Consider the following 14,688-nt stretch of genomic DNA (forward strand, 5'->3'; position numbering starts at 1 on the left):
GAACCTCCAAGCCACCATGCTTGGAGGTTCTAGGGATACAAAAATAAGGAAGATGCAGTTGTGTCCTCAAGGAACTCACAGGTCCTTGACAAGGAAACAAATATTTGCAGTACAGTGTGATAACCCAGTTTATATAGGTGCAGTGTGAATCTAAGAATGAACAACTGTGTTGGGGATTGGAGACAGTGAATTTTAGGGGAAGGGGTCTTGACATATGTTCAAGACGTAATTCAAGGTAGGAGTACTCTCTGAAGGAAGTAAGGGGTGATCATGCAAAGTAGGGTTTGGAGTACTAAGGCACTTTCCCAGGGACCTTGACAGTCTTTGTTCTTCCAAGAATATGCTAATTGATTTTGCAGCATGATCTGTGGGTACACTGATATCACCACCTTGTCAGCAGAAATGTCCCAGGAGCCTAACTGCCCCGAAGCAATTAGCACAGGTTCTTATTCTTTACAAAGGAGAAACTGGGGAACGACTTAAACGTTTACTTTAAGAAAGCTTATTTCCAAAATGTCTCCCACTGGGTGTAATGTCAAGCAACTCAGAGTGTTAGCAGCCGCAGGCAGGGAGGAAACTCAGTTCAGTCTTCAACCACACCCCAAGCCCACTTCCAGATCTTAGTCCCAGCCAGATGCCAAAAGTTGATTTGAGTAGGTGGGAGTAATTTGATTGAAGGAACCAAGTGGGCTCAAAGCACCCAGGGGTTAAAGAGGCTCCCACCTCAACATGCCTGAGAGACAAGTGTCCTGCAAGTCACCAGCTGAGGGGGCCCAGCTGGTCGTACTGACCTTGGCAGGCAGCACTCAGCTCTGAAATCAACCTGTCAACTAAATTGAAAGGGAGAAAAGGCAGAAGGGCTAGGACACAAACATCCCTCCCCATCCCCAGTCCGATCCCTGACGTCAGGCTTAGCGTGGGCGGTGTTAATCACCCGGCCTGGTGTGCAATTGAGGACAGCTCTCCTTCCAGCCCTTCCAACTCGCTTCTGGGAGCGTGCCACCAGCCATGCACCTGCCACTGGCCACAAACCCTCAACTCCCAGACAGGCACGGATGCAGGCTGTCGCTGACGACACTCAAAGCCACAGTGCACCCTTTAGAACTCAGGCTTTGGTGGGGGGAGGGGCGGGAGCAAAGTGTGGTGCCCATGCTTTCCTCCCAGGTGTGCATTTCTCTAATCTCTGCAACGCTCCTCCAGAGAAGCCCTCCTCATAAGATGGGTCATTTCCTGGGGATTTAATGAGAATATAGAATTAATGGCCCAAAGCGCTCCTTGCAGCCGGTCATTAATTCCCCCAGGAAATACCGGTGGTCTTTAATCAAAATTGCCTGAATTATAGACTAGTGATGCATGTCCAGGGGAGGGGGCCTGTCATCCCAACTGGTTCCGATAGATGGCGCCGATCTTCATGTAAATAAACCATTCAAATAATTCGTTTTCCATTTCTCTCCAGTGAAAACCAAGGAGCATTAAAAAACAGAACAAAAAACCAGCAGGGAGTGGAGAGAACTTAGTAAAGGCCCAGAAGCCCAGACAGGAACGTTCTATCCGAAGGCTGTTTCCAGGCCTGGCACATGCCTCAGGCTCAGAAGACTGAGCCACACCGGGGTGCAGCCCGGGACCTCAGCAGCAGTCCCTCCGCCGAAGAGCAGCCTGAGCTGGGTGCCGGCAACTGAGTAATAAAAAAGGTTGGGGGATGGGGGGTAGACCAGCAAGAAGAGCCCCTTCCTCTAAACTTTGGGGAAGGAAGGCTATGTTCAGAGAAGATGTCTGAAGTTGATACTCTGTTGTATTTCAAGGCCCCTCTTGTCATTGGCCTCAAAACATCAAACATGTTTCCACATGAAATTGTACATAACAATATTGGCGGGGGCGGGAGTGGGGGGGTGGGCGTCTTTTGCTAAACAAAATAAGACCCTCAAAAGTTTCTGGCCGAGGACATCCCTCGTGGCACAGTGGTTGGGAGTCCGCCTGCTACTGCAGGGGACACAGGTTCGAGCCCTGGTCTGGGAAGATCCCACATGCCGCGGAGCAACTAAGCTCGTGAGCCACAGCTACTGAGCCTGCTTTCTATAACCCGTGAGCCACAACTAGTGAAGCCCGCGCACCTAGAGCCCGTGCTCCACAATAAGAGAAGCCACCGCAATTAGAAGCCTGAGCACCACAACGAAGAGTAGCCCCCGCGCGCCGCAACTCCAGAAAGCCCGCATGCGGCAACGAAGACCCAACGCAGCCCAAAATAAATAAACTCTATTCATTAAAAGAAGTTTCTGGCCGAGTGCAGCCCAACTCCCAACTAACCGTTGCTGAACGGTCTCTCAGTCTGTCTTGAATCTTATAACTATTAAAAGATATGTAATAGAAGACTACTCTTCTAGGGAAAGATAGGGCCCGTGTACGCCTGACTTGTATCACAAACCTCAGCTGCAAACAAGCCGTGCAGATTTCTCAGACTCTGCAATCCCTGAGACTTGGCACCATGACTCAGAAGTGAATGAAGTCAGATGATTGCTTTATTTTGGTCCGGAGTCACCGCCTCCTGATTGATTTGGCAGGCTTTGAATATTTTGATATTTGTCTCACGGGTTTTAAGGTACTTAAAGCCAGAGATTAAAATGGCCATAATTCTGGTGGTAGCCCTTATATGAGGCTTAAGGATCCCTAGTTGGAAGGCTAAGAGGCTCTGCTTCCAGCTATAGCCTGACTGTTCTGGTTTTAATTGCAATCCAGTAGCACACCGGATAGTGAAGAAAGTCGGTGAAATATTGGGTCCAGGGTTGCTGATCTCTAAACCCTGCCGGGGGCTTAGAAGATCTATGCATATAGTAAAGAATTAGCTTTTACAAACTGATTGAAGTGGTTGAGCTTTCCCCAACCCAGTGAAGATCTGTAAAATGAGAAGGATGTCCAACTGTTTGAAACAACTAGCTTTGCTGCACAGAGTTAGGGAAATGAACAAAACAGCCTTAAAGTTGTACGCGGAATGTAAGATGCTGGTTCTACTCATCTGCCAGCGGCGGTTCCCTATTGATATAATGGGTTACTATCCACTTCTCAAAGAAGCTGGGCAGAGGACCTCCCTTTTAATGCTGCTTGTAAAAGTACTTTGTGAGTTGAAAAGAGCCCTTACCAAAGGTTTCTGGCGTTTTTTTTCCCCTTCTATCTACCATGCCCACCACACTGCTCAATTTGTCAGGTGTGTGCTTCCGCATGCTTTATCTCAGTTAAGTCTCACCACAACACAGTAAGAGAGGCATCTGTATCATGTGAGCCCGAGAGAGTTCTCATAACCTGTCAGTAAGTTGGAGCTCTGAGGAATTTTGACCCCAATTTCTTGCTCTACACCACCTTGCCTTCCAATTAACTATGAAATAGTACATTGACTCATTTTTGTTTCCTTGATTCTGCAAATCGTTAAGAATTTTCTTCTACTGAATTGTTTTTCCCAGAGGCAGTGTGGGAGCCAGCTGGACTTTATTTTCTGGTAATAAGAGGACCTTAAATTGCTTTAATGCAGCCATTAAAGCAATTCTCCCACTTTAAATAGCAGATGAGCAGGACCTCCCCCAACCCCGATCCACCGTCCAGAATTAGAAACTTGACTGCATTGCAAAGGCTTTGGGACCTTAGGCTATCTGTAAAATGGGAATAATAGTGCCCACCCAGTTTGGAGATTTGTGACGACAATCATGTAAGCAAGGAATGTAAAAGCGCCCAGCATGTAGTAGCCTGTTTTCTTCTTTCCGTCTCCCACCAAGGGAGCGAGAGAGTTGCAACTCTTGCTGGGAAGCGGATCACTAATTTCAGCCAGAACCTGACCCACAGAAACCTGAAACTCAGGGAATGGATAGGAAACGGGATCAGCCCTCGGGTCCCTTCCTGACGACCCCTGTGAAAAATCGATTCACGCTCGAGGCCGCGCAGTCCCTTTCCATCACCCCACCCCCACCAGGGGCGCGGCCGCCTGCCCCGCTAACTGCTTGAGGCTTCGGGAAAAAGCCAGACCCTGGGGGCGCGGCCGGCCGCAGGCGTCCTTGCAAACCTCGGTCCTCTGGGGTCCAAAGGCGCGAGGCGCTGTTTGCGTCTTTGAAGGCGGCCCGCCCGGGGGCGCGGCGGGCTGTGGGCGTGGCGAGCGCGCGCCGCCCTTCCTGCCGGGGCGCCCCCACCGCGGCCGGACTGGGAGAGCGCGCGGGTGCGCGCGGGGAGAGCGGGCGCGCGCGAGGCAGCCGGGCCGCGCCGCCTAGTCCTCGCCCCGCGGCCGCCGGCCGCCCCGGCCCCTCCCTCCCCCGCGAGCTGCGCACCGCCAGCCGGCTGACCCAGCGGCCCGCGCCCGCGCCCTTGTCCGCCGACCCCGCGGCGGGCTCCAGGCTGCCGACAGCATGAGCGGCGGCGGCGACGTAGTGTGCACCGGCTGGCTGAGGAAATCGCCCCCCGAGAAGAAGTTGAGGCGCTATGTGAGTGCGGGCGGGAGCGGGTGCGGCCGCCGAGGGCGCGAGCGGGGGCCGAGGGGCTGGGGGCTCCGGGAGGGACGGCGCCGACGGGGAGGGCGGGCCCCGGGGAGTGGGGGGGGGTGCGAGGAGCTGCCGGCGGGTCCCGCGGCTCGGGGCTGTGTGAGGCTCCTGCACACCTGTCACAGGTGCGCTGCGAGGGGCGGGGCGGGCTGGCGACCAGGTTGAGGCTGCGGCTTGTTCTCGGCGGGGCGGGCGGGGCGGGCGCGGCGGCGGCGCCTCTCTAGCCAGCCCCCCTGTAAAACTAAATCCAGTATTGAAGTTTGTATTAGATTGTTTTTGGAGACCGAAAGAGTTGATTCCCGGGGCTGGGGGACCATACTAACGCCGAGCGGCTCCAGCCTGCGGGGCTGGGGGTAAAGGGGGGCGTAGGCTGTGGGGCCGCGCAGCCCGCCCCCCACAAAGGGCGAGGCGCCTCACACCCTTTCCCCCTTCCCTTTCTCTGACCGCCCCTCCCGGTGGCCGCCTGCTTCCTTCCAGTCCACAGCCTCTGCATCATGGGCAGCGTCAGCAGCATGTGCAGTCCTTGTATTAAGTGACTCATTTGTTTGTCCCCCTTCTTTCCCTTTATTCCGTATGCCTCTCACATGCATCCCCCCACCCCCGATGGTGACACTGCAGTTTGGTCTTCTACAACTGGTCCGTGTTTTGTGTTGTGCAGTCCTTGGGGTCTGGGGTCGGGAGAGATCAAGGTTCTCAGTTGCCAGGTGGTGCTAACCGACAGTGTTTACTGAAATTGCTGGGACAGCCTCTCCTTTCTAAGTGAGAAGCTGGCAACATCCTGGGGAAGGTCGTACAGCCTGGTGTGAGCGGTGAAGAGGTCTGGCTCCCCCCCCCCCCCCACACACACACCAGAAGATGCCTTGCTTGGTGGGGTCAAAGTACAAGATGGTGCCAGTTTCTGAGAATTGGCTGAAATCAGTCCTGGGCTATTCGACTGAGTTTGGAAATGGAATTAAGATCGCTAAAAGATGTCCCGGTCTCCCATCCTCTTCTCTTCCCTTCCTATGAAATGCTCTTGTTAACTGACTCTCGGTGCTGGACTCTCTGGGATCATTCCCACAGCATGGAAGTGAGCTGTTGCCTTCCAGCTGCAGTGCATCAAGGGAGCTCTGAATAGACCCTGCCCTCTGTCAGCTGCACCAGTGGCTGTCCATGGGGGGAGAGGCAAAAGCTTACCAGTTTCCTGTCTTGGCTCCCCAGATCAGAACCAAGGGACTTCTGGCCTCTGGATTGAGGAAGTGACATTCTGTTTTTCAAAGGAAGTGTGGTTGGGAGTGCAAGTGAGTGTGTATGTAAATGAAGTCAGGCTCTTATTTAGATCATTTGCTGGGGGGTGGGGGGAACCTCAGGATTTAGCACATGACTTTTTAAAGTGGACATAGATTTTAAATATAGTAGGGATGATACAATGAAGTGTTCATCTCAGTTTTAAAGCTCATTTTCAGAGACGTCCATGTAGCCAAAGAACTATAATTGTTAAGAAAGATTTTCTCCTCTTGAGGGCCATATCAGTTCATTAGGAAAGGTGAATTTTTATATTAGGTTAATATAAAACTATTAATGTTACTAATGCTATTAATGTTTTTACAACTATAAAGCAAAAACAAAAATCTTTGGCCCCAAAGAGCTTCTGAAGACTATCAATAAAAGTGTAATACCATTCCATACCACCTACTGGAATAAAGTATCCAGTAAAAATGTGACTCTTAATTGTCAAGTTAGAACACTACCCTAAACAACCTTGAAACTTTGTTTGGAAACAGTTTGCAAACAAGTTGACACTGTATCTACATTGACAGATGACTACTTCAACTCTATCACCCTCTTTATGATCCATTTCTTGGGTATTTTTGTTCCCAAGCAACTTTAGCTCAAAATAACTGGGTTCAGAGGCTGTGGGGTCAACCACCTTTTTCTCTCACTTGAAGTACTTGACAGCCTATAGTCATAAGATGACCTCAGCCTTTTCCCATCTCCCTCGCAGCTCCAGCCCATAAGACCAAACTAGTAACAGCTTTTCTTAGACTAGGGTGTGATGTGTTCCATTGGTATGAATGGAAGTCTCCCCTACTGTGGAAGTTCACTTCCCTTAGTTGAAACTGAGCTGGTTCGTGTAACCCTAAACTCTTGGGGAACAGTCTTCCCATACATCTTCTTTTCTTTGAGGGTTTTGAGAATTTCTCTTTTAAGTTAGAACCTCTGTCAGCTCCCTCTGTTCGTTAGAGGCCCAAGTTCACTAGAACCAAACTAGGAAATTTCCTAGCCCCATCGCTAAACACATACCCCCAAATTGCTGCTTATTCTGGTATATATAATAGCCATGTGGTATTATAGATTGATAAATCTTCATTATAAGAATGTATCAAGAATCTGAAACAAGGGGAAAAGAAGTTTATGAAATCTATTGCAACTATTTAAAAAAATTTTAAAAACCTACTTCTTTTTTATCAATAATTTGGGGAGGAGGTAGGTGTAGGAGTAAAAATAAATAAAGAAAGAAGCTATGGCAAATGTTACCAGGATTAGCTTTGGGGATTTCTTCAACGATGTCTTTTCCAATTTATTAATTATAAGAAAGTGTAAAAGGTCTATTCAGGATTTGCTGTGTGCCCTGGAGGAATTACAAAAAAATGACCTCTGGAAAATGGTGAGTGTTGCCTCTGGGGCATCACTGTATGATTGCAGTGGGAGGCTGGCAGAAGGAACAGCCCTCCCATCATGCTGCAATGTGCATGTATATATGTGTGCATGCGCGCATGTGCACAGGTGTGAACACACACATGTATACATGTATATAAAGCTGAAATCAGATCTTCTTGAGGAAAAAAATACTTTATGACACACACTGCCCTGTAATTTTCTATTATTTTCACTGAGTTAAAAAATTTAGGGGAAAAGATTGGCAGCAGCACTGCCCCCTAGTGGCTAATTTGGAGAAAGTTGTGTGTTGATTCTAAAGAACAGTGGAATTAAGGAAACTTTATTTGTTAAATAAGCTCATTTATTAAATATATGTGTCCCAGGCACTGGATTAGATTCTGGGAGTAAAGGTTAATCCATCCCTTCAGTCTTAGCGGATGACACTGCCGCCTTCTTCACAAAGAAGATTGAAGCTGTTAGGGAGTAGCTGTCAGCACATATTGTGACCAAATTTCCATATTTACCTGTATCCGCATGGTTCCTCATCTTTTTCTGACTTCTCAGAGTAGAAGTACTATTTCTAACTGATTATCATTTTAATAGCCATCTGTTGAGCATTTACCTGTGCCAAGCACTATGCTTAGACCATTCATCTCTTAATTTAATCATTTCAGCCCTAAGAGAAAGGAAGCGACTTGCCCAACATCACCTAGCTTTGTCCCAAAGCCTGAGCTTTTTTTAAAATTTAACTTTATTTTCGGGTAATTGTAGAAGCTATGTAGTTGTAAAAATAGTGAAGAGATAACCCATGTACCCTTTACCCAGTTTCTCCTAATGGTAACTTCTTGCAAAATTATAGTACAATGTGATAATCAATATATTGACAGTGATACAGTCAAGATACAGGACATTTCCATCAGCACTTGATCCCTTATGTTGCCCTTTTATGGTCACATCCTCTACCATCCCACACCCACCACATCCTTAACCTGTGATAATCACTAATCTCTTCTCCATTTTAATATATTATTATTATTTCAAGAGTGTTATATAAATCGATTCATGCAATACATAACTTTTTGGGGTTGGCTTTTTTCATCCAGCATATTTCTCTGGAGATTCATCCAAGTTCTTGTAGTATCACTTGTTCATTCTTTATTATTGCTGAGCAATGTTCCACAGTATGGATGTACTACAGTTCATTTGTTTAACTGTTTACCCATTGGTTTCAATTTACATTTCCCTATGGCCAATGACGTTGAATATATTTTCATATGATATTTGCCATCTGTATATTCTCTTTGGTCAAATGTCTCTCTTCAAGTCTTTAGTCCCTTTTCTATTTGGATTGTTTGCTTTTTTTTACTGTTGAGTTTTGAGGGTTTTCTGTATGCTCAAGATACCAGTCCTCATCAAATATGTAGTTTGCAAATATTTTCTCCCAGTCTGAAGCTTGTCTTTTCATCCACTTAACAAGGTCTTTCCAGAGCAAAAGGTTTTGATTTGGATAAAGTCCATTTTACCAATTTTACATTTTATGGGTTGTATTATTTTGGTCAAATGTAAGAACTCTGCCTAGCCCAGTTGCAGAGATTTTCTCCGTGTTTTTCCTCCCAAATATTTTATGGTTTTATATTTTTCATTTAAGTCCATGATCTGTTTTAAGTTAATTTTTGTATAAGGTGTGAAACTTAGATTGAAATTTTATTTTATTCATTAGTAGTAGTAGTAGTCGTACTTGGCAACGGATGCCTGATTGCTCCAACACCATTTGTTGACCAGGCTGTGCTGCCTTCACTGAATTGCTTTTGCACCTTTGTCATAAAGCAGTGGGGCAATTTGTGTGGGCCTATTTCTGGGTTCTCTGTACTGATCCATCATCCCATGTGTCTATCCCTCTGCAATACCACATACTCTTGATAACTCTAGCTTTCTGATGAATCGTCAAATCTGGTAGACTGATTCCTCTGCTTTATTCTTGATCAGATTATTCTTAAAATTTTCTGAAAGGTAAATTTGAAAAGTCAGCACATCATTAGAAAATTTGAGCAATATTAAAGTATAAATAAAAATTACCTGTAATCCCATTATCCTTGAATTTTTCTTTAAACTTGTCTTCTCAACAGAGAATGTGAATGTAACAAATATAATTTAGTTCAGTAATTTATCAAGCAGCCATTATGTGCCAAGCACGCAAATTCTGGGACTACAAAGAAGAAAAAGAAAGGGTTCTTTGAGAGGTGGCCCTAACTAGAAGTAAGCCACGAGAAGAAAGCTTTCCAGCCAGAGAGACCACTGACAGCGGAGGCCAGGTGGCAAGGGCCCGAAGAGTGTGTGCAGGACACTAAAAACAGTTTGGTGTTGCTGGACCGTCAGCAGGATGATGGAAGTAGTGGGCTATGAGACTGGAGAGGTAGGCAAGAGAGAACATACAGGCTGGTAAGAAGAGCGGACAAGTTAAAATGGTCAACAGTGCATGAAAAGGTGCACAGCATCAGCAGTCATTAGGGAAATGCAAATCAAAACCATAATGAGTTATCACTTCACACCTGTTAGAATGGCTGTCCTCAAAAAGACAGGAGATAACAAGTGTTGGCAAGGATATAGAGAAAAGGGAACCCTTGTTGCACTATTGGTGGGAATGCAAATTGTTGCAGCCCCTATGGAAAACAGTGTGGAGGGTCCTCAAAAAACTAAAAATAGAACTGTCACATGATCCAACAATTCCACTTCTGAGTATATATCCAAAGGAAGTGAAAATAGGGTATTGAAGAAATATCTACACCACAGTGTTCGTTGCAGCATCATTCACACTAGCCAAGATACGGAAACAACCCAAGTGTCTATGAATGGATGAATGGATAAAGAAGATGTGAAAGAAAAAATGTATATATACACACACATATACATACACACACAATGCAGTAATATTTAGCCATGAGAGAGAAGGAAATTCTGCCATTTGCAGCAACCTGAATGGACCCTGAGGGCATTATGCTGAGCGAGATAAGTCAGAGAAAGACAAATATTGCATGATATCACTTACATGGAGAATCTAAAAAAAGCCAAACTTAAAGAAATAGTAGAATAGTGGCTACCAGAGGCTAGGGGGTGGGAAAATTGAAGAGATGTTAATCAAAGGGTACAAACTTCCAATTAGAAGACGAATAACTTCTAGAGATCTAATGCACAGCACTGTAATTTTAGTTACTGTATCGTACGCTTGAAAATTGCTAAAAGAGTAGATCTTAAATGTTCTCACCACAAAAGAGAATTACGTGTTGTGAATGGGGGTATTAGCTAAAGCTACAGTGATAACGATACGAATGTATATGAATGTAGCAAATCGACCTGTTGTACACCTTAAACTTACACAGTGTTATATGTCAATTATTTCTCAATAAAGCTGGGGGGGAAAAAAGAACAGGCGAGAAGGAGGTCTTCAGAAACTAGAGTGAATTGAAGATTTGTTTCTAGACCATCCTAAGCAGCCAGGGCTTTATATCAACATGTTATTTGAGTATTTAAACAAATGCTCTTTCTGGTCCCAATTCCTGGGACAGATAGCCATATGGAAATTCCTTTTAGCAGCTTTCTGCTCTGTGGTCCTAATCACTGAATTGATTCTTCGATTGTGTTCACAACATCAAAGAGACTGCTCTGTTCCAGGGCCAGTCTCCTGAGCGTCTTGTCACTAGCATTGGGTCAGAATTTCTCATTTGGAAGCAACCCTTATGTCTACCAGCAGATGAATGGATAAATAAAATATGGATGTACATGCAATGGAATATTGTTCATCCTTAAAAAAGAAGGAAATTTTTATACATGGACTTACTACAAAATGGGTGAACCTCCGTGACATTATGCTAAGTAAAGTAAGCCAATCACAGAAAGAAAAATATTGTGTGATTCCACTTCAGTGAAGTACCTAGAGGAGTCAAATTCATAGAGACTTGCCAGGAACTGGGAGGAGGGAAGAATAGGGAGCTGTTGTTTAATGGGTACAGAGTTTCGGTTTTGCAAGACGAAAAGTTCTTGAGATGGATGTTGGTGATGGTAGCACAGCAATGTGAATATTTAATGCCACTGAACTCTACACTTTAAAATGGTTAAGATGGTAGATTTTATGTTATATGTATTTTTCCACATGTTAAAAAGAAGCAATGCCTCATTTGTTGATACTTGGCCCTGCGGATACTTTAGTGCCAGAGAAAAGACAGCATGGAATCGCCGGAGCCTTGAATGATAATGGAATGTACAGCTGCCCCTCCCCCGGCTTTATGCGTGCTTCTTTTTATTTATCTACCAGTTGTCAAAACAGTGCGTGGATTCCTTAGTAGCTTTCAAAGTGATCAGTTAAGGTATTTGGGGGGAGCATCATGAGCTCACACATTTACATGTTCGAACCTTTTCTGGCTGTTGTCCTTATTGATGCTCAGACTGTACTCTTTAGCCAGTGGGAGGCTATTCAAGTTGGCCTCCGAGTCCTTTTGACATAACCTTACTAGTAGGTTTGTTATCTGATACGACAGGATGTTCCAGGCCTATCTTGTACGTTTCTGATCCATGCTTTGAATTAACCATTTCCTCCAAGAGTTCTTTTCTTTTCTTAAAAATGGTATCTAGAAACCACATGGGCTTTAAGGGGTGCTCAGTGCTTTGGGGTTGGTCACACACATTCAGTTTCAAATTATTATCAGGATTTCATCACAGTGGCTTCATCTATCCCTTTTACTGTTTCTTTGCTCAAATATCTTAAAGCAAATTGTAGACATGTACATAAGTCTTACAAGCATGTGTGTGAAAACAAAGAAACAAAAACAAAAATGCAAAAAAAAAGACAAGAAAGAAAAAAAAAGTCTGTGAAAATACCGTACCTTTTGTTCACATTTCCCCTGGTTAGACATTTATGTTACTTCTAATTATTCACATTTCTGTTTTAAAGGTGCAACATCTTCTGAGAGTTTCACCCCAGCTGATAAGCCCACAGGATTTAGATATCATTAACTATCACCGCAGTACACTTGGAAGATTTTCTTGGATAGGCAATCATATCTTTCCTTAGCGTGCCTTGGAAAAACGTACCAGTTGGAGGTTTGCTGGCTTGCAAGAGCAAGGGAAAGGGCTAAGGTTTATCAGTAGAGAGGTTAACATTCTTGTGAGGACTACAGGAATGAATCTGTTGTTTTGATCTTTTGATATAATTTTCTAGAGGCAAAAATGGGTGTAGTCTAGATAGGCGTACAATTTTTTGCATACCAACAGAGGCTACAGTATGTTGAGTTTAATTCCCATTAGAAGTCTAAAGATACTATCATTGATGAATAGTGGGTCTACGGAGTACATGATATTCCCCTCTGAGTTTACAGTCTCGTTGGGGAAGCAGCTTGAATTATAATGGCAGACAATATAAATGGCAAAGACCAGTGCTGTAGGAGCCCAGGAGAGATTGGTCTAGTGTGGTCAGTGATCCCAGTGTCACAAGACCTATGTTTAGATTTTACTTGCCAGGGAATCTGCCATTTTACCTTTCTGCACCCATTTTCTCCTGCATTCTTAGCACTTAGTTCACGTGTCACCTTGTGGCAGCCTTTCCTGCCCTATCTTCCCCATCAAAATGAATTATGAAACCCCTTCTCCATGCTCCTGTCATTATGCCTTAGTACCATTGACTAACTTGATTTATGCTGTGCTTCCCCCAGAATGGTAGCTTCTGGACTGCACCATGTCCTCTGTTCATCCTTGTAGCCCTGGTTCCTAAAACCTAGTTATTGGTTGACTAGGACTTTATATGCTTTTAAGTCTGAACAGATATTTCTTTAAGATTGGTTACATTTCTTTGGAGAAGAAAGAGCTTGAGCTGGAATTGGATTGAAAGTGTGATTTTTTTTTTCTTTTTAGCAGCAGGTTTCGGAAACTTTGATGAGATAGGCTATTAAAGTTGAATTATTTGGTAATATGTAAATTTCACTCTTATAAAAAAGTTATTGTAAATCAGAATATTATCAAAAAGCAAGTAGCACCATTAATAAAAATCACCTGTAATACTCCCACTACAGCATATACCTTGTTCACATTTTAGTGTATTTCCTAGTCTCTTCTTTTCTGTGTCTACAGTGTGCTTTGTATACTTTATAAAATCAGAGAGAGACTGTACCACCTTTTGTATGCTTTAAGTTATATAGTATTGAAAATATTTCCCTGTGTCACAGTCTTCTAAGACGTGGCTTTTAATGGTTGCTTAAGCATAATGTGACATAACACAGAGCTTCTCAAGTATGTGTAATATAAGGACACTTTAAACAAACATTTTTACATGTTCTTGATGTTGAATTAAATTATCTTTATTATTATGTTTCCCAAATGTCTATAAACAAAAACTATGAGGTATAAATGTATACTTACAGCCCTTCTACAATTATAAAATTTCAAATTAACTTCAGAGCCAATATAATTCACATTAATAACACTGGATATTTTGCTGAAACTAAATTGCTGCTTAAAATGTAGATATGGCCCTTATTCTTTTTTCTTTTTTTTTTGGCCGCATTGGGTCCTTGTGGGCTTTCTCTAGTTGCGGTGAGCAGGCTTCTCATTGCGGTGGCTTCTCTTGTTGCAGAGCACGGACTCTGGGTACGTGGGCTTCAGTAGTTGTGGGACACAGGCTCAGTAGTTGTGGCTCGTGGGCTCTAGAGTGCAGGCTCAGTAGTTGTGGCACATGGGCTTAGTTGCTCCGTGGCATGTGGGATCTTCCCAGACCAGGGATTGAACCTATGTCCCCTGCGTTGGCAGGCAGATTCTTAACCACTGCACCACCAGGGAAATCCCGGCCCTTATTTTTATGGAAGCTTCTGTTCTGTGTGCCATGCTTTTCTTTGTTTGACCTATAGTGAAACTTTGGTTCGTATAGCAAGCCATTTGGCTTTTAATTGGTATGACCGCATTATTTATATGCAGTCACCTCTGTCCTTCTTTCTCATTAGTCATTAGCCTATGAAGTTTAGAGAACTTAATACTTAACATGAATTAGATTATAAATGCAAATGCTGGTAATCAAGAAGCATCTTTCACTTGTAAGATGATCATTCACATGATTGAGACTATATTTACATATTTTAAGATCACCCTTGAGATAAAAATTCAATATTGAAAAATATTTTGAAGTGGCTTTGCAGATTCCTGGGGATGACATGTCTTTGGACCCCATTTGAAAAATCCTGGTGTGACTGTAAAATGCATGGGCTCTGAGGTGGGCTCTCGGTTGGAATCCAAACTGAGCCTTCCCTGTGCTCTGTGGGTTTGAGCAAGTTTCTTAATCTTTCAGAGCTTTCATTGCCTAATCTGTGAAGTGTAGATAATGGTAACTTTAATCAATTAATTGAATAATTTTAACTCAGAGGGGTGCAGACATGAATGCTTTTTTCCCCTCTAGTCAGAATTCCCTACTGTGCTTTGTCAAAATCTTCCTTTCCTCTAGGGGACAGATCCCTTGATGGTACCTGGGGCAGAGTCCACAGACTTCTGGTCACTCTGG

General features: G+C 44.2%; 1 protein-coding gene across 1 annotated transcript in view; it reads left to right on the forward strand.

Annotated features, from left to right (window-relative positions):
• The first annotated feature begins 4,373 nt into the window (after positions 1–4,373).
• Positions 4,374–14,688, forward strand: part of GAB2 (GRB2 associated binding protein 2) — a 174,400-nt gene continuing 164,085 nt past the window's right edge. The window contains exon 1 of the mRNA XM_082659670.1: positions 4,374–4,457. Within this exon, the coding sequence (XP_082515796.1) occupies positions 4,383–4,457 (75 nt within the window). The 5' untranslated portion in view covers positions 4,374–4,382. The remainder of the gene's footprint in view (positions 4,458–14,688) is intronic.

The sequence above is a fragment of the Grampus griseus genome (genome assembly GCF_964374135.1).
Source record: "Grampus griseus genome assembly, chromosome: 8".
Taxonomy (NCBI): Eukaryota; Metazoa; Chordata; class Mammalia; order Artiodactyla; family Delphinidae; genus Grampus; species Grampus griseus.